Source organism: Ovis aries, chromosome 20, assembly GCF_016772045.2.
Source record: "Ovis aries strain OAR_USU_Benz2616 breed Rambouillet chromosome 20, ARS-UI_Ramb_v3.0, whole genome shotgun sequence".
NCBI classification, from domain to species: Eukaryota; Metazoa; Chordata; class Mammalia; order Artiodactyla; family Bovidae; genus Ovis; species Ovis aries.
Window position 1 is genome coordinate 6,440,178 of NC_056073.1, and position 22,337 is coordinate 6,462,514.

At 38.4% G+C, this 22,337-nt stretch overlaps 1 protein-coding gene across 50 annotated transcripts in view; it reads right to left on the reverse strand.

Moving 5' to 3' along the window:
* The window catches only part of MLIP (muscular LMNA interacting protein), a 297,548-nt gene that overhangs the window by 70,004 nt on the left and 205,207 nt on the right, over window positions 1-22,337 (reverse strand). For all 50 annotated transcript variants that reach the window (XM_060403032.1, XM_060403073.1, XM_060403071.1 and 47 more), the window contains 2 exons: window positions 20,889-20,933; window positions 4,697-4,741 (listed from right to left, as the gene is read on the reverse strand). In XM_060403032.1, coding sequence (XP_060259015.1) covers window positions 4,697-4,741; window positions 20,889-20,933 — 90 coding nt within the window. The remainder of the gene's footprint in view (window positions 1-4,696; window positions 4,742-20,888; window positions 20,934-22,337) is intronic.

Genomic DNA, 22,337 nt, shown 5'->3' on the forward strand with positions numbered 1-22,337 from the left:
AAGTCACACAACAAAGATGAGCATGAACCCTGTGATCTTAGATAATCTATTCAAACTCTATGACCCTCTTTCTTTATCTGTGAAATGGCCACAGAGTAAACAGAGACATAATTGGTGAACAAGTTTCAAAAGGATCCCCAAAACACTTCTTTCTGAGCCTAATATTATATAACTTGGCTTGCAGGGTAAACAGTGGAAACATTTTAATAGTAAGGGGAAAGATCACATTTGTTTTCTTCCTTGAAGTGTTGAATTGGCATAATTATAATGTAATCAGGTAAGCCAAGTTAAAAAGAAAAAAAAATGAAAAAAAAGTTTGGTTTTTTCTTGGTCTTTTTGTTTAATTTGTTTTTTAATTGAAAGATAATTGCCTTACAGAATTGTGTTGGTTTCTGCCAAACCTCAACATGAATCAGCCATAGGTATACATACGTCCCCTCCCTCTTCAGCCTCCTTCCCATCTCCCTCCCCACACCACCCCTCTAGGGCCCCTGTTTGAGTTTCCTGAGCCATATAGCAAACTCCCGCTGGCTACTTGTTTTCCATACGGTAATGTAAGTTTCCACATTACTCTCTCCATACGTCCCACCCTCTCCTTCCTTCTCAGCCCTACCCCACCCTGCCGTGTCCATCGGTCTGCTCTCTATGTCTGTGTCTCTGTTGCTGCCCTGCAAATAATTTTACCAGCACCATCTTTCTAGATTCCAGATGTATGTGTTAGCATATGACATTTACCTTTCCTTTTCTGAAGTAAGTACTTCACTCTGTATGACAGGCTCTAGGTTCATCCACCTCATTAGAACTGACTCGAATGTGTTACTTTTAATGGCTGAGTAAAAAGCCAAAGCTCAAAAACAAAATGGCTTCTGCATTAAGCTTAGGCTACCATAGCAATCCATCATTTATTTTCACTTCAAACAATTTATTACATTTCTCCCCTAAAATAGGAGTCAAATAATTTTAATTAACTGCTTATTTCATGCAAAGTGTACAATATTTATTTACATAATTTAACCATAGTCTATCATATTTGTTTTCCTGTGTTTACACAAGTTTACACATGTATAAACAAAAAGCAATACATATATATACATGTGTATGTGCCATCAGAATTACCTGTAATATGGCATTTATATGCATAGCATATGTTACAAACACACACATTTAAATGTGTGTGTGTATATATATATATATATATATATATATACACACATATTCATTTTTCAAAGGTATCCTTATTTACTCATTTTATTCAGAACTTAACTCAAAAGAGAATTCATAATGGCAAATATTGGAAATCCACTCATAAAAATGAAAAATTATAATTTAATTCATAAATGACAATACTTAAGGGCAGAAATATTATAAATTCTTTAAAAGCAAATTTATACAGTAGCACTAGTATGTAATTATTTCTATATAATTCCATACTCAGGGAATGTAAGTACAGGGTTAATGCCATGAGATAAAAGTCAGTGATTAAACTGAATAATTACATCAGTCCAAGAGATGTTCTTTTTGTGTGTGATAGCTTGCTTGAGAATAATCACTTCACAAACCTACCTAGATCTCAAGTGCATTTGGGGATTAAAACTTAATTTAAAACTTGGCTAAAAAATTCCTTGAATTCTCTATAGAAAAGGTCTAAAGTAAATGCAAAAAAATTATCATCAACATCAGTTAAAGCAATGCTTTGCATTTTCTCCCCTAGAGAACACAAGAGTCAAATTCATAGAATTATTTTATTAGGCCAAAAAAAGTTAATTATCACATTTACAATGAGCCATTCATACTATATCTTATTTCATGAAATCATATTTGCTTTCTTAAAATGTTTTGTAAAATATTATATCAAGACTGACATCTATACATATATCAATCATATATCTGTATATATACCATATACATGTCAGTCTGATAATACATATATACATTCACACAGTCAACACCTAAAATCTGTTTTTTGTGTACTATGTTGAGTATACAAATATTTCTTGATTTTCAAACATTACTCTCAAGAAACATGTACATATATCATTATTTTAAATATTAAAATAGCTATAACAATAGTTCCATATCTAAAGTGGGAAACTGCTCAACTTCATAATGTTATCATAGTGCTTGTTTCCATGGCAACGCCTTCGCTCCCTTGAGCTAGTAACCATGGACTCTGCCCTAGAGAGGCTTGGACAGAGTGTAATTGAATGCTTTCATTGTGCAGTTAGGAAATTGAAGCCCAGGTTCTCAGATTCCTGACTTCTCACTGTCCACTAGTTAGTGTCACAGCAGGAAGTAAAAGGTAGGTCTTCTGGCCCCTGTTCCAGCATCCTTTCAACTATGCTATACTGCCTGCCGGAGAAGGCAATGGCACCCCACTCCAGTACTCTTGCCTGGCAAATCCCATGGACGGAGGAGTCTGGTAGGCTGCAGTCCATGGGGTCGCTAAGAGTCGGACACAACTGAGCGACTTCACTTTCACTTTTCACTTTCCTGCACTGGAGAAGGAAATGGCAATCCGCTCCAGTGTTCTTGCCTGGAGAATCCCAGGGACGGGGGAGCCTCGTAGGCTGCCATCTATGGGGTCACACAGAGTCGGACACAACTGAAGCGACTTAGCATACTGCCTGCCACTATTCTAAACCAACTGACGCTAAATGCATACACACAGTTCAGTTCAGTTCAGTTCAGTTCGGTCGCTTAGTCATGTCCGACTCTTTGCGACCCTGTGAATCGCAGCACGCCAGGACTCCCTGTCCATCACCAACTCCCGGAGTTCACTCAGACTCACGTCCATGGAGTCTGTGATGCCATCCAGCCATCTCATCCTCTGTTGTCCCTTCTCCTCCTGCCCCCAATCCCACCCAGCATCAGAGTCTTTTCCAGTGAGTCAATTCTTCACATGAGGTGGCCAAAGTACTGGAGTTTCAGCTTTAGCATCATTCCTTGCAAAGAACACCCAGGACCGATGTCCTTTAGAATGGACTGGTTGGATCTCCTTACAAACACACCTCATATACAAACTATACATATAAACACCATACCCAAGCCATTTGCTTCAGTCAGGCTATTTTAAGAGTCAAACTACATTCTTGATGATTTTCTAGCACTACAAATAAAACATTGTTATCATTTTTACATGATAATGACAAGATGACTTGTTGGTTATGGATGTACGATATAGAAATAATTGCTTAAAAAGAGAAGAATCAGTATCACACTACTTTTCTAGATATTTTCATTCATTTTACTAGATATTTTCATTCCTTTTCACTTCCTTTACTGTGTCTATTGTTTAGGAACCTATAATTATAAACAGTTAAAAGACATGTGATAGTATCTAGTCAGTTTATATCATGGTTCCCACTTGCTAACCACTTGTAACAATAAGAAATATGAAACACTGTAAGAAAAAGTAATTTTTCTATTTAATTGAATATTTATCTATAAATAACAAACAGATCCTAGAGCCTAGATCTGTGTTGTCCTGCAGAGTAGCCACCAGCCCCCTTGTCAGGCCCTTGAAATGTGGCAAGTCTGAATTGAGATATGCTGTAAATATAAAATACACTGCAGATTTCAAAGATTTTACCCCTATAAAAATAATGGAAAATAATCTCAATTTTATACTACTGTATGTTGAAAGGATAATGTGTGTATATTAAATAAATAAAATATAGTACTTAAATTAATGTGACTGGTTTCTTTTTAGTTTTACATGGCTACTAGAATATTTTAAATTGCCTATGTGATTCATACTTATGGTTCATACTATATTTCTGTTGCTCATCCCTGGTTTGATCATTCTTTATCTTCCTGCCTGAAACATCTCATTTCCTATTTCCCCAAGTTCAGAACTTACCCTACATGATTAAAGATGACCTTGTTCTTGAACCCTTTTCTGATCTCTCCCACCAGGAAATGAATCCTTGCCTCTAAAACATCAGTATCTTGCTTCAAGCCCTGACCACTCTATTCTACCACCACCACCAGGATGCAAGTTACCAGCAAACATGGTCTAGGTATGTTTTTATGCATGCTTGTAACCTACAAAACAACCAGCATGGAGCTTTAGTAAAACATCAGTAAACTTTTCCTAGACAAGTAAGCAACGAAACTTATTCATAGTATATTTGTCCTCAGTCACTTTTTTAAAAATTTATCTATTTATTTTAATTGGAGGCTAATTACTTTACAATACAGTAGTGGTTTTTGCCATATGTTGACATGAATCAGCCACGGGTGTACATGCGTGCCACATCCAGAACCCCCCTCCCGCCTCCCTCCCCATCCCATCCCTCTGGGTTGACCCAGTGCACCAGTTTTGGGTGCCCTGTTTCATGCATCAAACTTAGACTGGTGATCTGTTTCACATATGGTAATACACATGTTTCAATGCTATTCTCTCAAATCATCCCACCCTCACCTTCTCCCACAGAGTCCAAAAGTCTGTTCTTTACATCTGTGTCTCTTCTGCTGTCTGGCATATAGGGTTATCGCTACCATCTTTCTAAATTCCATATATATGCGTTAATATACTGTATTAGTGTTTTTCTTTCCGACTTATTTCACTCTGTATAATAGGCTCCAGTTTCATCCACCTCATTAGAACTGATTCATTTTTGTTCAGATAAATCTATCTTGAAAGATTAGGATTTTCTAAAGTACCAGGTCTATGATTTAATAACAGGATACATACCAGCTGACTCTCTGATACCGTAGAAGATGGTGAGGAGAGGTTTGCCTGCAAAATTATAAACATAGTGTCTTTTAGTGAAATTCATAATTTAGTAAATATATCTATGTTTTTAAAGTATATTAAAGTGTTTATTATTAAAATAATACATATCAATTGTAGAATTTTGACAGATATTGAGGAAAAATACCATTATATCAACTCCAAAATAATTGTTTTACATTTTTTGCTCATTGCCTTTCAATATTTCTCCCACACATTTTCATTCAGCTCACATAGTGGTAAATATGATGTTTTCCAAAGTGCTTTTCCTTAGCATCTTAACACAAGCACCAGCAAAAGGCATCAAAAAATTCTTCAGGGTGATGTAATATTTCATTCTCCATACACTCCATATTCTACTTATACCAACACTGTTAGCTATTTATATTTATTTATAGTAAAAGAAAACAACAGATTTTTTCCTTAAATTACTCATATAAAAAAATAAAGCTTTCATGAAAAAAATCTTTTATTGTTTTAAATTAATATTGTTTCATCATTCTCGGTTCCTGAATTTCACACCTTTCTTCTGGATTTGGTTTCCTTCTCACTGAAGTAAATGCTTTGATAGTTTGTTGTTTTTTTTTTTTTTCCCCAGAGATTCCCATCTTGAACTCTCTCTGAAAATGTCTTTATTTTGTTCGCCTCTTGAGCTAGAATTTACCTGAACATAGAATTCTAGGATAACGGTTATTGTTCCCAGCATCTTGAAGATACTGTCCACATGCTCTGACTTCTGTTAATTGCTGTCAGTCTAAACATCATAACTTGGATTATCTGTCTTCACATTTGGTTAGTGTTTAAGGTTCTTCTCCAAGGAATTCTGTAAGCTCACTATGATGTGTCTGAGGGTGACCTCCTTCTCTGGGGCTTGGTATACTCCTTGAGTATACATATGCATATCTTTCTTTGATTCTGGAAAATCCTCTAAGAATCTCTTCACATATTGCTTCTCTCCTATTACATCTAATCTGTTCTTTACAGTTTCAGCGAAATATATGTTGGGTCTTCTGAATCCATCCTTCATTTCCATAAAATTCCTTGTCATATTTTTTCATCCCATTATGCTGCATTCTGGATTGTTTCCACACATAAGCCTGACAGTTAATAAATCAATATTAATATACATTAAACATGGCCATTGAATTTTATATTTTTATGACAGCATTTTTAACTTCAAGGAGTTCAATTTGATTCTTTATCAGATCTTTTTATGGTGTCCATAACTCCTTTTAACTATTTCAACATTTTTATTATATTTATATTTCATTCCAGATTTTTCTATAATCTCTCATGATTAAATCAGGCTTCCCAGGTGGCATTCACTAGTGCTAAAGAACCTACCTGCCAATACAGGAGACATAAGAGATGCCTAGTTCAAACCTTGAGTCAGGAAAATCCCCTGGAAGAGGGCAAGGCAACCCACTCCAGTATTCTTGCCTAGAGAAATCCTATGGACAGAGCAGCCTGGTGGGCTACATCCCATAGGGTCACAAAGAGTCAAACATGACTGAGCGACTTAGCACACACACACGCATGATTAAATCTCCTGTTTCTTATATCTACTGATTCTCCTTCATGCCTCTGTCCCAAGATGTCCTTCACTCATTTGGTGACATTTTAGTTTTGATTTTGAGCTCCTCTTTAGTCGGGGTATTTTTAGTGAAGATTTCTGTAGGTATCTGAGAAACTCTGGGTTGGGAAACCATGCCAATAATACATTTCATGTTTGCCCTGGTGGGGTCCCAGGAGTTTCACTGGCTCTGGACAAGTTTCCATTTTATTTCATCTAACTCACAGAGGCGCAGGTCTCCACGTGTTCAAGTTTCATAGGTTTATTGTTGCGTGTGTGCTCAGTTGTGTGCACACAACTCACTGTAACCCCATGGACTGTAGCCCACCAGGCTCTTCTGTCCATGGAATTTTCCAAGCAAGAATACTGGCATGGGTTGCCATTTTCTGCTCCAGGGATCGTCCTGACCCAGGGATCGAACCGTCGTCTTTTGCATCTCCTTCACTGGCAGGCAGATTCTTTATCAACTGCACCACCTGGGAAGTTCCATTGAACTTGCTCCAAATCCTTCGTCTTCATAAGTTCAGCACCCATTTTTTTTATGGATGTGCAGGAGTGCAGGGTACCCAGGAGTGCAGGGTAAAGATGTTGGAAGGATGTATGTCTATTTCTATCCCACACTTCATGGATAGGGGGCCTTCCAGACACCTGGATGCACACAAAGGATTCATTTCGAGCTCTCAGATTCACCATACAGTGAACGTTAAACTCTTTCCTGGCTCCTAGGTTCTGATGTACCTGTGTCCTACAGAACTTCTACTTATTTCCCCACCTTATATTTTATTTTCCCACCTAGAGTTCTCTCTTCATATCTGGCAGCCACTGTTTCACTTTCTTTCTTGTAGTTTGAGATACATATATACTTTAACAGTTACATTTTCTCAAGCTATTCTGCCCTTAAATGGGAGGCTGGGCTTCCATATCAGCTCAGCTTTCACCATTGTTGGAAAGTGGGCAATATATATAATTTTTTGTTTGGCTGCACCACATGGCATACAGGATATTCCTAAACTAGGGATCAAACCCTTGTGCCCTGCATTTAAAGTGCAGTCTTAACCACTGGCCCAGACAAGTCCAGGAAGTGGTCAAATACAGATGCACAATTATAAATATTCTTGGCTAAGACACAATACAGCTGTGTTTCTAAACTATTTCTATTCTTTTTGAAGTTGCAAATATTTTCAGGGTTTATGACAGATGAGTCAATGTTGTCTTTACCCTCTGAGAGGTGAATGATGACTGAACACTGAAGGCTGAGTGGCTCCCGTGGTATTGCCAAGCACACAGGAGTGTGAATCACTAAACATGACAACCAGGCACCTGCAGTCCTTCTTGTGCTGTGTCCATCACGGTTTGTTTTTTATTTTTGACTCATGCCATTCTTCACCAAGATGGCCACTGTTCACTGTCATTTCTGGTTGCTCTAAGGCAGCAGGCTGTCCTGGCCAACGGCTTCCTACCTCTAGCTGTCCTGGCTAATAGCTGTGGACCAGGTTAGTGTCCACTAAGGTTTCTGACTCTTCCATGCTACAGAAAATTGTCCTTCAGAATGCTCACTCCAGTGATTGCTCAGTTTACCAAAGCCTTCATTTTTAACCTCGTTCAGTTCAGTCGCTCAGTCGTGTCCGACTCTTTGCGACCCCATGAATCACAGCACGCCAGGCCTCCCTGTCCATCACCAACTCCCGGAGTTCACTCAGACTCACGTCCATCGAGTCAATGATGCCATCCAGCCATTTCATTCTCGGTCATCCGCTTCTCCTCCTGCCCTCAATCCCTCCCAGCATCAGAGTCTTTTCCAATGAGTCAACTCTTTGCATTAGGTGGCCAAAGTACTGGAGTTTCAACTTTAGCATCATTCCCTCCAAAGAAATCCCAGGGCGGATCTCCTTCAGAATTGATAGGTTGGATCTCCTTGCAGTCCAAGGGACTCTCAAGAGTCTTCTCCAACACCACAGTTCAAAAGCATCAATACTTTGGTGCTCAGCCTTCTTCACAGTCCAACTCTCATATCTATACATGACCACAGGAAAAACCATAGCCTTGACTAGACAGACCTTAGTCGGCAAAGTAATGTCTCTGCTTTTGAATATGCTATCTAGGTTGGTCCTAATGCAATATGAATAATGGTTACTTCTAATGTCTTAGGATCTTTTTCCTTTAGTTAGTTTTTCACTATTGGAATACTGAGAGAATTTCTCTACTCATTTCCTTAGTTAAACAGCTTCTATGAAATATGCTGAGCTAAATGTGTCTTGATGGAAACAAAACATAGTTAAGGGGCTTCTCTGGTGGTCTAGTGATTAAGAATCTGCTTTGCAATGCAGGGGACACTGGTTCGATTCCTGGTCCAGGAAGATTCCACATCCGGTGGAGCAACTGGGCCCGTGCGCCACAATTGCTGAGCCTGTGCTCTAGAGCCCAAGATCCACAACTGCTGAGCCCACGTGCTGCAGGTGCTGAAGTCCATGTGCCCTAGGGCTCGTGCTCCACAACAAGAGAAGCCACAGCAGTGAGAAGCCCACACACCGCAACTAGAGAGTAGTCCCACTCACTGCAACTAGAGAAAGCCCATGCAGAATGAAGACCGAGCATGCTCAATAAACAGAATATTTTTAAAAGCATAGTTAAGTTTGTATCTCAATAATTTTAAGGTAAAAAGAAGTCACCCACTAAAAATATTTGCACAATTTAACTACATTCTAACATTTTTTCAGTACATTTTGCTAAATAATACCGGACAGTCATAGAGAAAAAAGATAAAATGCTCAGGCAAATATATTGATTAAATTAGGGAAAAAAACCCATATATCTTTGTATTCAATTTCCACAAGTCCCCCAGATTTCTTCACTGAGAATGATGATATAACAATAAGGTGTTTTAGACATCCCCAATACATTTTTATTTCATCTAATATAATGGACTTCATATCACTATTCTGAGAAACTATTTCCAGAGGGGGGGTGGGAAACAGAATTAAATTTGAACTTTAGGGTGGAGTAAAGCCACTGCAGATCCTTTATCAAAGAAAAAGAACATCGACTTATGTGTATTATCACTAATAAAACCAGACTCTCTCAACTAATCTAGTTGTATCAAACCCTTAGAGAAGCCTCCTTCTCCTTGCCCCATATGGGTTAAGATTGTTTATTAAATTCTGTAGCTATAGTTACCAATATATTACCAATATTCTAGCAATGATTTTTCAAGAGTAAGGAAAGATTGTTTGGTGAGCTGAGATTGGAGCTGTGAATAGTGAGAGGAGACTACTATATTTAAACAACTGCCCATTGGTAAAAAACTAAACTAAGGATGAGAAGGAACATGGGGTACCTAAAAACAAACCTGAAACTGGATTTGAACAGCACTAAGCGTATTAGACATTTGATCTACCCATGAAGAGCATCAGCGAGAGTGTGAGAATGGTTCTTGTGTGAAACAAGATCCTATGATCTACATTCTATAGCCTTTGACATCATTTTAATTACTAAAGAAAGAAAAGGTGGAGAGTGCAAGTATTTTAACCCATTTATCATCATTGAAAACCAAAAAAACACAAAACTTTTTAACACAAACAGAGCAGGCAAAAAATTGCGAGAATCAAAACTTCTTTCAAAGAAAATCTGTTAAAAAGGCAAGTTACATGCAAACTAATAGAGTTAGACTAAAGAAAGAAACAAGGATTTGAAATCCACTGAAAAATGAATTGCCAAAGACCTCATGCCCGAAGCACATAAAGAAAAACCAAGCACTTCAGTCATTGCCTAGCGTTGCTTTTTTATGACACATTTCAATGTGGTTTTTACCCTCTGAGAGGTGAATGATAACTGAAAACTGAAAGCAGAGTGGGTCCTATCACTAAGTACATAAGCACATGGATCACCAAACATAAAGAACCCACTTTGGATAAACCATTTTCCTTTTTCCATAGATCTCATGCCAAAGGCACGTAAAGAAAAACCAAGCTCCTCAGGTATTTTCTAATGCTAATTTTCCGTGCAATCCGCAGCTGTTCCCTATGCTTGACTCATGGGTATCTGGCATCACACTAGCAGACACCCTTTTGGGAGACTGAAATAAAATCACGTTGCAGCAAGTAAAAAGTGTTAAACACTTGCTTTTGCCTTCTACCCTCTGCACTAACACTTTTAGCAACTTTTTCTCCTTCAACAGTTATGTCCCTCTCAATTCAATAGCATTAAAGTGTTTCTCTTTGACCTTTTCTCTGTTGACTTTAATTGTCCTGAGTTTTCTTAAGGCTCAAAGGATTTGAATTCACTGACAATAGATTTGGGAAGGGCTGGGAGCTGCGCGTAATCAACCTTCCTGTCCATTCTATTCTTAGGATGAGAGAGTTCTTTGTTTTATATAGAATGGTGGGGAGGATCTGGAGAGGAGTTTTAACTCCAGGCTATTTTGAACCGTGTAACTTTCCTTCAACTTATAGATAGAATCTGAAATATGATACAAATGAACATATTTACAAAACAGAATCAGACTTACAGACATAGAGAACAGACTTCATCGAAAAAGCAAGAGAGTTCCAAAAAAATATCTATTTCTGCTTTATTGACTGTGCCAAAGCCTTTGACTGTGTGGATCACAATAAACTGTGGAAAATTCTGAAAGAGATGGGAGTACCAGACCACCTGACCTGCCCCTTGAGAAACCTGCACGCAGGTCAGGAAGCAACAGTTAGAACTGGACATGGAACAACAGACTGGTTCCAAATAGGAAAAGGAGTACGTCAAGGCTGAATATTGTCACCCTGCTTATTTAACTTATAGGCCGAGTACATTATGAGAAACACTGGGCTGGAAGAAGCACAAGCTGGAATCAAGATTGCTGGAAGAAATATCAATAACCTCAGATATGCAGATGACACCACCCTTATGGCAGAAAGCAAAGAAGAACTAAAGAACCTCTTGATGAAAGTGAAAGAGGAGAGTGAAAAAGTTGGCTTAAAGCTCAACATTCAGAAAATGAAGATCATAGCATCTGGTCCCGTCACTTCATGGGAAATAGATGGGGAAACAGTGGAAACAGTGTCAGACTTTATGTTTTGGGGCTCCAAAATCACTGCAGATGGTGACTGCAGCCATGAAATTAAAAGATGCTTACTCCTTGGAAGGAAAGTTATGACCAACCTAGATAGCATATTAAAAAGCAGGGATATCACTTTGCCAACAAAGGTCCGTCTAGTCAAGGCTATGGTTTTTCCTGTGGTCATGTATAGACGTGAGAGTTGGACTGTGAAGAAAGCTGAGCACCGAAGAATTGATGCTTTTGAACTGTGGTGTTGGAGAAGACTCTTGAGAGTCCCTTGGACTGCAAGGAGATCCAACCAGTCCATCCTAAAGGAGATCAGTCCTGGGTGTTCATTGGAAGGACTGATGCTGAAGCTGCAACTCTAATACTTTGCCCACCTCATGCAAAGAATTGACTCACTGGAAAAGACCCTGATGCTGGGAGGGACTGGGGGCAGGAGGAGAAGGGGATAACAGAGGATGAGACGGCTGCATGGCATCACCGACTCCATGGACATGAGTTTGAGTGAACTCTGGGAGTTAGTGATGGACAGGGAGGCCTGGCATGCTGCGATTCATGGGGTCGCAAAGAGCCAGACACGACTGAGCAACTGAACTGAACTGAAGGGGGAAGAAGGATGGGGAGGAGAGGATTGGGAGATGCAAGGTGTTACTGTATGGTGCAGGGAATTTTATTTAATATTCTGTGATAAACCAACATGGAAAATAATATGAAAAAGAATTTATTTGTATAACTGAGTCACTTCTCTGTACAGCAAAATTAACATGTGCTCATGTCTGCTCAATTGTGTCTGATTCTTTGCGAGCCAATGGATTGTACCTACTAGGCTCCACTGTCCATGGAATTTCCCAGGCAAAAATATTGGAGTGGGTGGCCATTTCCTTCTCCAGGGGATCTTCCCAACCCAGGGAGTGAACCCTCATCTCTTGAATTGGCAGGCAGATTCTTTACCAGTGTGCACCTGGGAAGCTCCACAGCAGAAATTAACACACAACATTGTAAATCAACTATCCTTCAATTAAAAAAAAATTAATCCAATGGTAAGCATAGGAGGTACCAAGACCACAGAGATATATCTGTGAGACATCATGTCTTTCTTGCTTCTTATTGCTTTTTCTATCTGTAGACCTTACCCTGTATGAATATCTCACTAAAAGTCACTGTAGCAGTTAGTAATATATCCCAAATGTTCTAAGTATAAAAAGTAGAGTTGGAAGTATTTTAAAAGTTTGACTCAGTAAGTTAGGGAATGATGATTCCATGTTGCTATGAACATAATTGGGAGGCAGAATAAATAACCATGGGGACCAGTGACAGTCACAGTGTCCATGTGTCACCGCTTACGTTAAAGATCAAACCAAGGGAAATGAGGGTGAAGTATGGCACCTTCGTGTCTGATGACGTGTAAAATGATGATAAGGACCAAGGCATAAGAGATGTCTCATTAAGCCATTTCTCTTCCTCCTCATTTGGCACAACTGATATAATGATCTTCCATGTCTTCCTTAGCCTCTCTCACACAAACATACCTTGGAAATATTTCTGAACCATAAAAAAAAGAAAGAAGAATGATCAGCAGAGTGGAATTTCTTGCTGAAACTGTTCATAACTCATCAAATATCTGGTCACATCCTACAGAAGCAGATGCGGATCCATGTCTGGATGTAAGTGGATTGGATTTCTCACCTCTTACCCTAAGATCTGTGGCTGCATTAGGGCATGTCGGCCCTGAAACACTCCAGCATAGCAACATTTCCAGCCATAGCAACAAGGGGACTGTGTGTGCTGGCTAAATTGGAGAAGATGACCTTTATTTGAATATCTGTATATAGAAAAGGAAATATTCTTAATAATGTTTGACACATTTTTAATATATGATGATATTTTGAAAGCAATATACTTCCATTGTAATGATATTTTTCTGTCCCTCCAGCTCATTAAAATGAGATTTTTACCTCTATGCTATATTATATTCAATAAGCCTGTCTTTGTTCTTTCTCTGGCACGTAAAACTAATTTCTGAAATGTAGTGAGTTTATTAAATGAGTTCTTATCAATAAAATGTGACTCCAAGTGAGGGTTTTTTGGATAAATTAGTAGTAAGTCCAAATACTTGCCCTATTTTCTGAAGTTGCTCTTTATTAAGAAAGTATACTGTGGTTTTGAATTACATGAGTGAAATGAAATTATACTGGCAGTAGCTAATGAAAAATAATAAATAGTTACAAAGACAAGTATAATGTAAAGGAAAAAAAAATGACATTCCCCTCCAAAGATGTTAGTATGAAAACAGAATTAAACGGAAACTTAATTAGAAAATTCATTCCTTAGGGGGAAAGAAACTCTTTAAAAATGAGTGCCATGGAAAACAATCACTGATAGGTTAACTGATAAATTATGAGTTAATTTACATATAAGAAAATTATTTAAAACATTAGAAATATTCTAAACAGTATCATCTCAGATGTTGTCACCAGATACAAAATTACTCATTTCAAGTTTAGACTGAAGGTTTGGGGTGATGAAGAAATAATTCAGACCCAGAAAATGAATACTAATGTATAAAATATTTAAGGAAGACAAATTATTTTCAGCCTCTGTTGATGCAAACAAATATTAACGACAGGGGCTTTAACAAAAGGAAGACCTAGGTTGGATTTTGCCTCCTCTGTGACTGTTTCCTCCTCCATAAAATATAAATTTTTAATAATCATACCCACATCATAGGACTGGCATAATGTTAGACGAGATAGTTAAAACTCATCTGTAAGAGCTCAAAACATTAGTTATTACGATTATTGAATTTGGCATCTGTTAGAAACAATGAAGTAAATATGAATGATAATAGAATTAATCCCACAAGTGACCTGAGATAATTAGCACCACAGAGTGTTTGCTAGCCTCTTTTAACTTCTATTACACTTACTGATACTGCTAAGTCGCTTCAGTCGTGTCCGACTCTGTGTGACCCCATAGACGGCAGCCCACCAGGCTCCCTTGTCCCTGGGATTCTCCAGGCAAGAACACTGGAGTGGGTTGCCATTTCCTTCTCCAATGCATGAAAGTGAAAAGTGAAAGTGAAGTCGCTCAGTTGTGTCAGACTCTTAGCGACCCCATGGACTGCAGCCTCCCAGGCTCCTCCATCCATGGGATTTTCCAGGCAAGAGTACTGGAGTGGGGTAAGAGAACCTGAATGAAATTACTTTGAAATAAACTGCAATTCAAGTATACTATGAACTGAAGAAAAACCTTGACTTGACTTTACTACAGTAATATAGTAAAGTATGGTACTTTCCTACATCTGGCTCATCCTAAAAAGCAGACTATGTGGAATGTGACAATGTGTGCAATCAAGAATAAGAAAAGGACATGAATTGTTTTACAAGGATTTTCTATCTTTTTTCTTTTTTTGATGAAGGAAAGCCAGCCTTTCATCAAAGGCCCCATAAAAAGGAATTAGTCATGTCATTTCTCGTTATTTAATTAAACCACTCTCATCATCCCAGGAAAATCGGAAATCCAATGAACATACTACATGGAGAATTAGCATCTTTGTACGTTTGTTTTAACATCAGTTCTCAGCACCAGTTCTCTGTCTCGCTCTCCTCCAATTTCTGTGAGCAAGTATCTTGCTCTTTCCTATTTTGATTGTTTGCTGTCTTCCCCATCCTGTGCTTTAGAAGGGGACACAGCTGTTCTGTTCATTCCTCACACGCAGTGACTCTGCAAAAGTGCTAGGGCATGGCAGACACTCAGATATTTGTCAAATCAGTGAGGAAAAAAGGGGAAAATTGAATAACAGGGCTAGAAACCGACTATACTTTCTACTCATCACAGTTCATAGATTATATAAGATACTTTTTTAAAGCACCCCCCACCCCTCCAAAGTAGGGTTTTGAGTGGAGTATGCTAACCAGCTGAGGATACCCCACAGTGCTAACCAGCTGAGGTTACCCCATAGCAACAAAACTTTCTCTTCTTGGTTCTAATTCAAGTCGTCCCTTTTTCCCTCTGAGGTGCAGAAGTTGGTAAACTGCATGATCCCTGCTTTGGAATAAAATCTGAGAAAGGCAATAACACGCCTAGTCCTAGCAGATGTATACTGTGAAGATGACTGCTTTCCTCAAAGTTTTGAAGAGAGATGGTAGAATATTGAAATGTTACAACCTGTAGGATTCTCAGGTTTGCTTTTGAGTTTCCATGGGAGAAGAAGGGAGAAAAATATAAAGATTAATTAAGTGAAAACTATTCAAGTCACCCTTAATATGATGCACTTACAGCTCTGTTAATACAAATATTAGAATTTCTAGAAGAAAGTATTACAGAATCAGTGGGGAGAGATAAAGTAGGAGGTTGCAATTAACCTCCTAATTACTATATTATTATATATATCGTAGAATATATAGAATAGAGAATCAACAAGGACCTAAAATAAAGCACAGGAAACTCTACTCAGTACTCTGTACTAACCCATTTGGGAAAAGAAACTGGAAAAGGACAGATCTGTGTATAGCTAAATCACTCTGCTGTACACCTGAAACTAACACAACATTGTAAATCAACTACACATCAATATAAAATTCCATTTTTTTCAATGTAATAAGTTTTTAAAAAGAAAATATTCCGATGTCATTCTTTTTTAAAATCAGGGTATACTGTATTTAAGATCAATTGTTCACATAAGATTAAGGCTTATAACTAAGGAAGACTTCTGTTCCAAAATTTCATTTTTCTCCTGAAAAGAAATGTCAGAATCATTTAGTAAATGGAATCAGTTCAGTTCAGTCGCTCAGTCGTGTCCGACTCTTTGCGACCCCGTGAATCGCAGCACGCCAGGCCTCCCTGTCCATCACCAACTCCCGGAGTTCACTAACACTCACGTCCACCGAGTCAGTGATGCCATCCAACCATCTCATCCTTGGTTGCCCCCTTCTCCTCCTGCCCTCAATCCCTCCCAGCATCAGAGTCTTTTCCAATGAGTCAAGTCTTCTCATGAGGTGGCCAAAGTACTGGAGTTTCAGCTTTAGCTTCATTCCCTCCAAAGAAATCCCAGGGCTGATCTCCTTCAGAATGGACTGGTTGGATCTCCTTGCAGTCCAAGGGGCTCTCAAGAGTCTTCTCCAACACCACAGTCAAATACAGTATACTAATGCATATATATGATATTTAGAAAGATGGTAGTGATAATCCTGTATGCGAGACAGCAAAAGAGGCTTAGATGTATAGAACAGTCTTTTGGACTCTGTGGGAGAGGGAGAGGGTGGGATGATTTGGGAGAATGGCATTGAAACCTGCATAATATCATATAAGAAACGAATCACCAGCCCAGGTTCGATGCATGATACTGGATGCTTGGGGCTGGTGCACTGGGATGACCCACAGGGATGGTACAGGCAGGGAGGTGGGACGGGGTTCAGGATTGGGAATATGTGTACACCCATGGTGGATTCATGTTGATGTATGGCAAAACCAATACAATATTGTAAAGTAATTAGCCTCCAATTAAAACAAATAAATTTATTTTTTTGAAAAAGCATCAATTCTTCAGCACTCAGCTTTCTTCACAGTCCAACTCTCACATCCATACATGACCACTGGAAAAACTATATATAGCCTGGACTAGACAGACCTTTGTTGGCAAAGTAACGTCTCTGCTTTTCAATATGCTGTCTAGGTTGGTCATAACTTTTCTTCCAAGGAGTAAGCGTCTTTTAATTTCCTGGCTGCAGTCACCATCTGCAGTGATTCTGGAGCCCCCCAAAATAAAGTCTAACACAGTTTCCACTGTTTCCCCATCTATTTCCCATGAAGTGATGGGACCAGATGCCATGATGTTCATTTTCTTGAGCTTTAAGCCAACTTTTTCACTCTCCTCTTTCACTTTCATCAAGAGGCTTTTGAGTTCCTCTTCACTTTCTGCCATAAGGGTGGTGTCATCTGCATATCTGAGGTTAGTGATATTCTCCTGCCAATCTTGATTCTAGCTTGTGCTTCTTCCAGCCCAGCGTTTCTCATGATGTACTCTGCACAGAAGTTAAATAAGCAGAGACAATATATAGCCTTGACATACTCCTTTCCCTATTGGGAACCAGGCTGTTGTTCCATGTCCAGTTCTAATTGTTGCTTCCTGACCTGCATATAGGCTTCTCAAGAGGCAGGTCAGGTGGTCTGATATTCCCATCTCTTTCAGAATTTTTCACAGTTTATTGTGATCCACACAGTCAAAGGCTTTGGTATAGTCAATAAAGCAGAAATAGATGTTTTTCTGGAACTCTCCTGCTTTTTCCATGATCCAGCGGATGTTGGCAATTTGATCTCTGGTTCCTCTGCCTTTTCTAAAACCAGCTTGAACATCCGGAAGTTCACGGTTCACGTATTGCTGAAGCCTGGCTTGGAGAATTTTGAGCATTACTTTACTAGTGTGTGAGAAGAGTGCAATTGTGTGGTAGTTTGAGCATTCTTTGTCATTGCCTTTCTTTGGGATTGTAATGAAAACTGATCTTTTCCAGTCCTGTGGCCACTGCTGAGTTTCCAAATTTGCTGGCATATTGAGTGCAGCACTTTCACAGTATCATCTTTCAGGATTTGAAATAGCTCAACTGGAATTCCATCACCTCTACTAGCTTTGTTCGTAGTGATGCTTTCTAAGGCCCACTTGACTTCACATTGCAGGATGTCTGGCTCTAGGTGAGTGATCACACCATCGTGGTTATCTGGGTCATGAAGATTTTTTTTTGTACAGTTCTTCTGTGTATTCTTGCCATCTCTTCTTAATATCTTCTGCTTCTGTTAGGTCCATAGCATTTCTGTCCTTTATCGAGCCCATCTTTGCATGAAATGTTCCCTTGGTATCTCTAATTTTCTTGAAGAGATCTCTAGTCTTTCCCTCTATTGTTGTTTTCCTCTATTTCTTTGCATTGATCACTGAAGTAGGCTTTCTTATCTCTTCTTGCTATTCTTTGGAACTCTGCATTTAGATGTTTATATTTTCCTTTTCTCCTTTGCTTTTCACTTCTCTTCTTTTCACAGCTATTTGTAAGGCCTCCCCAGATAGCCATTTTGCTTTTTTGCATTTCTTTTCCATGGGGATGGTCTTGATCCCTGTCTCCTGTACAATGTCATGAACCTCAGTCCATAGTTCATCAGGCACTCTATCTATCAGATCTCATCCCTCTATTTCTCACTTCCACTGTAAGGGATTTGATTTAGGTCATACCTGAATGGTCTAGTGGTAATAAATGGAATAAGTGAAAGAAATGGAATAACTAAAGCCAAATATTTACAAGTGTGACTTCCCTATGATGGCACCAGAAACTAGTTTTTGCATCCCATTGTAAAATTACCCATCTAGTCTTCCAAAAGACATGGACATATTTGAGGTGTCACAAACAATTCAAATGTCATTTTGTAGGAGAAAGTAAAAAACAAATCTTCTCCAAGAAACCAAATTTAATCAAAGTCAAGAATCTTATCTGAGTAAGAATTGATATTTGTTTGAGTCTATATTAAATCTACTTGATGATTCAGTTAACTTCAGTTAACTTTGAATGATTCAAATGCTGCCACAAAGTTTGGGGCAAATGTTAACCTCCTTTAATTAAGTCAGATAACTGACAGAAGAATAATTTGAAATAGCCTCTAACTATGGAGACTGAAGCAGCCCCCGTAGGATTATTGCCATTGCTATCAAATTACCCATCCCCTGGAGGGATGGAAGAAGGCATCCTTATCTCAAATGAGCCTAAATCAGACTTGGGTGCAAACTAAGAGTAGATGAGAAAGAAAGGAGAGAGTATGGAATATTCTAGCTATTTTTTTCTTGGATCTGGCTTTCGTAGAATGTCTTAATCACAAAAAGTATAGAAACATCTCTAAGGACTTTCTTTTCTTACATTCAACTAAAGAATCAAAGAACTAGGTAAATCATGGTGCATCCAGTCTTCCTGAGATAAAGAGGAGGAAGAGAACTGGAGAGACATAGATGAAGGGGAAAAAAGGAAGCAAGGGAAGAACAATCATTTATTGAGTCATATCTGTGTCAGGACTATATTAAGGACTTTTCATACATTAACCATTGTAAATCTTACATCAACCATTAGTATCCCAATTTTGAAAGTGTTAGTCATTCAGTCGTATCTGCCTCTTTGTGACCCCATGGACTGTAGCCCACCAGGCTCCTCTTCCATGGAATTTTCCAGGCAATAACACTGGAGTGGGTCACCATTTCCTTCTCCAGGGGATCTTCCCAACCCAGGGACTGAACCCGAGTCTCCTATGTCTCCTGCATTGCAGGCAGATTCTCTACCTGCTGAGCCATTGGAGAATTCCATTTTATAGATTTAAAAAAATCTAAGGCACAGACAGGTTAAATGACTTTCCAGAATTCTGGAGCAAGCAGCAACACTGGACATGAATTTGGGCAAACTTCAGGAGATGGTGAGGGACAAGGAGGCCTGGCATGCTGCAGTCCATGGAGTCTGCAAAGAGCCGGACACGACTGGGCGACTGAACAAAACCAACAATATCAAATAGCTACCAAATGCCTCCACTTTTTAAAGTATTTGCTTCAAATAACTTCCAGGAATAATAGAAAATAACAGTGAAACTTCTAAATGATGTTCTAAGCAGTGTTCCTACCCATATCCCCTAAACATCACTTCCTGAATGTGATGAAGCTCAGTAACTTCACTCAATTCATTATCTGCCTTGGGAAGGTTCAAATGAAGGCAGAAATGTATACACTGAAAGAAGATTGGTCACAAAATTTATATTTACTAATTGACTCTGAATGATGATGACGATACTCGAACATATAAATTAAAAGGAAATAGTTTGCTGGTTTGCTTTAAACTAAATATTAAACACTTCCTTAGGAAACAGTCTTATTTACACCAGAATATGTTTGGTCAGATGCAGAATTTGACTGCATGATGGTTTATTTGGTGAATGGAGAGTAGGAATGGGGTGAAACTACGTGTGTGCATCTAGCACCTTCAGAGCCAGCTCGCCACAACTTATTGAATCAAGTGGAGGGGGGGTTATATCTACATGCTCATTATTAATACATTTTTGCTCAAAAGTGGGACTGATTTCTTTGTTAAAAGTTTAAATGCAAGAAAGCAGCAAACTAGTCAAAATCAACCAAACTGGCAATCCCATTGGAAATAGACAAATCTTAATATTTCAAGTATATGAGTGGACTCTATCATAATAAGTATGATAAATCATTACAAAAATTAAAATACTATCTAAGCATTGATAATTAGAAAGACAGACAGCAGGTATTGGAGTTCTGTTTGATTCAGCCAAACTAATCAGATAAGTAAGACCTCACTTAAGAAGGAATTCAGTCACTATACTTACCTGAAATAACTGATTTTTCCACCTCTGGGCCAATCATATCATCCTATCTCTTCCATTTATGAAAAATTCAACCAGTTCAGTTCAAATGGTTGTATAATTGAGTTCTCTCCAAAGCATGCCCAGGCACCCATTACAACAGCAGTATGTATAATTATAAAGTGACTTACATATTTGGTTTCTCGACCAGCTGCTCTTGGAAGAGTTGTAGGCATCTGTATGAAAATAAAAACAATTATGCTACTGAAGTAATCAAAAAAATATTAAAAGATTCAACTTGTAGGATATGTGTTCACCTTTCTTTTCCTATTAAGACTTTCTAACCAGTACTCCATCTTTTCTATACAAAACCTTCTGTTTTTGGAAATTTATTTTACTAAGCTTTACTTTTACTTTATTATTCTCTTCATTGTTGTTATCAATCAGCTTTGAAGAAATTATATCTTATTTATTGATGACGTTCACTCATGGATCATAACAGTTTCTCACGCAATTTCAGAATTCACACAGAAGTCTCTACCCCTCAATTCTTTGAGCTGTTGAACTCCCAAAACATCCTCATCTGCTCCGTTTCAATCCTCAGCTCCCAAGGCTATTCCTAGATGTCACCTTCACAAATAAAATGGAAAACTTCTGAAATTTGATTTCTCACATCTGTCTTTTAGAACTCTACTTCCCATCTACCATCTTCATTTCTCAAATATCCCAACACATTTCTTCAGCCTCACTGAGACTTCAAAATTAATGAGCCTTCCCAGCTCAGTTACATATGCTTCATATTCTCAGTCGTTTCAATATCTTAATTTATCTTGCTTCTTTCTCTCCTTGTGACAAACTCACAAAAACTAACAATAAAAGCATAGATGGATCATATTATATATTTCCCCTAAATTTCCACTTGAGATGCAAAACATGGCTAGAGGAACTTTCTCAATCAAGCTAACTTATCTCATTATAAATTATGAAATAAATTTATACATCAAGTATATTACAATACAAATGAAGAATTAGCTATGGATACATGGCTTCCCTTGTGGCTCAGCTGGTAAAGAATCTGCCTGCAATGAAGGAGACCTGGGTTCCATCCCTGAGTTGGGAATATCCCCTGGAGAAGGGAAAGGGGATATTAACTTTGAATGATTAACTTCATACCACTCCGGTATTCTGTCCCAGAGAATATACAGGGGTTGTAAGGAGTCGGACACTACTGAGCGACTTTCACTTTCACTTTTTCACATGCAAGTGAACCTGGGTTGCAGGGAGAAATAGGCTACAAAACAGCACATGGAAACTGCCTCATTTGATGGAAGTTTTGCATCTTGGATGTGGTGGTGGTTATATAACCACATGCTTTGTCAAAACTCATAGAACTGTACACTAAATGGGTAAATGTTACAATGGGTAATTATACCTCAATGAACGTGACTTTTAAAACAGAATTATATAAGCTACAATAAAGAAATGAACATAAAGACTGAAGAATAGAATAGATACTGAACAAATTCTTGAACTGGAATATTAGACCAAGGAATCTTCTTGGAAGAATTAGGAAACAATAAATAGAAAAAATATATATAAAGATTAAGACATGGAATATAGAAACGAAAGTGACGAAATCA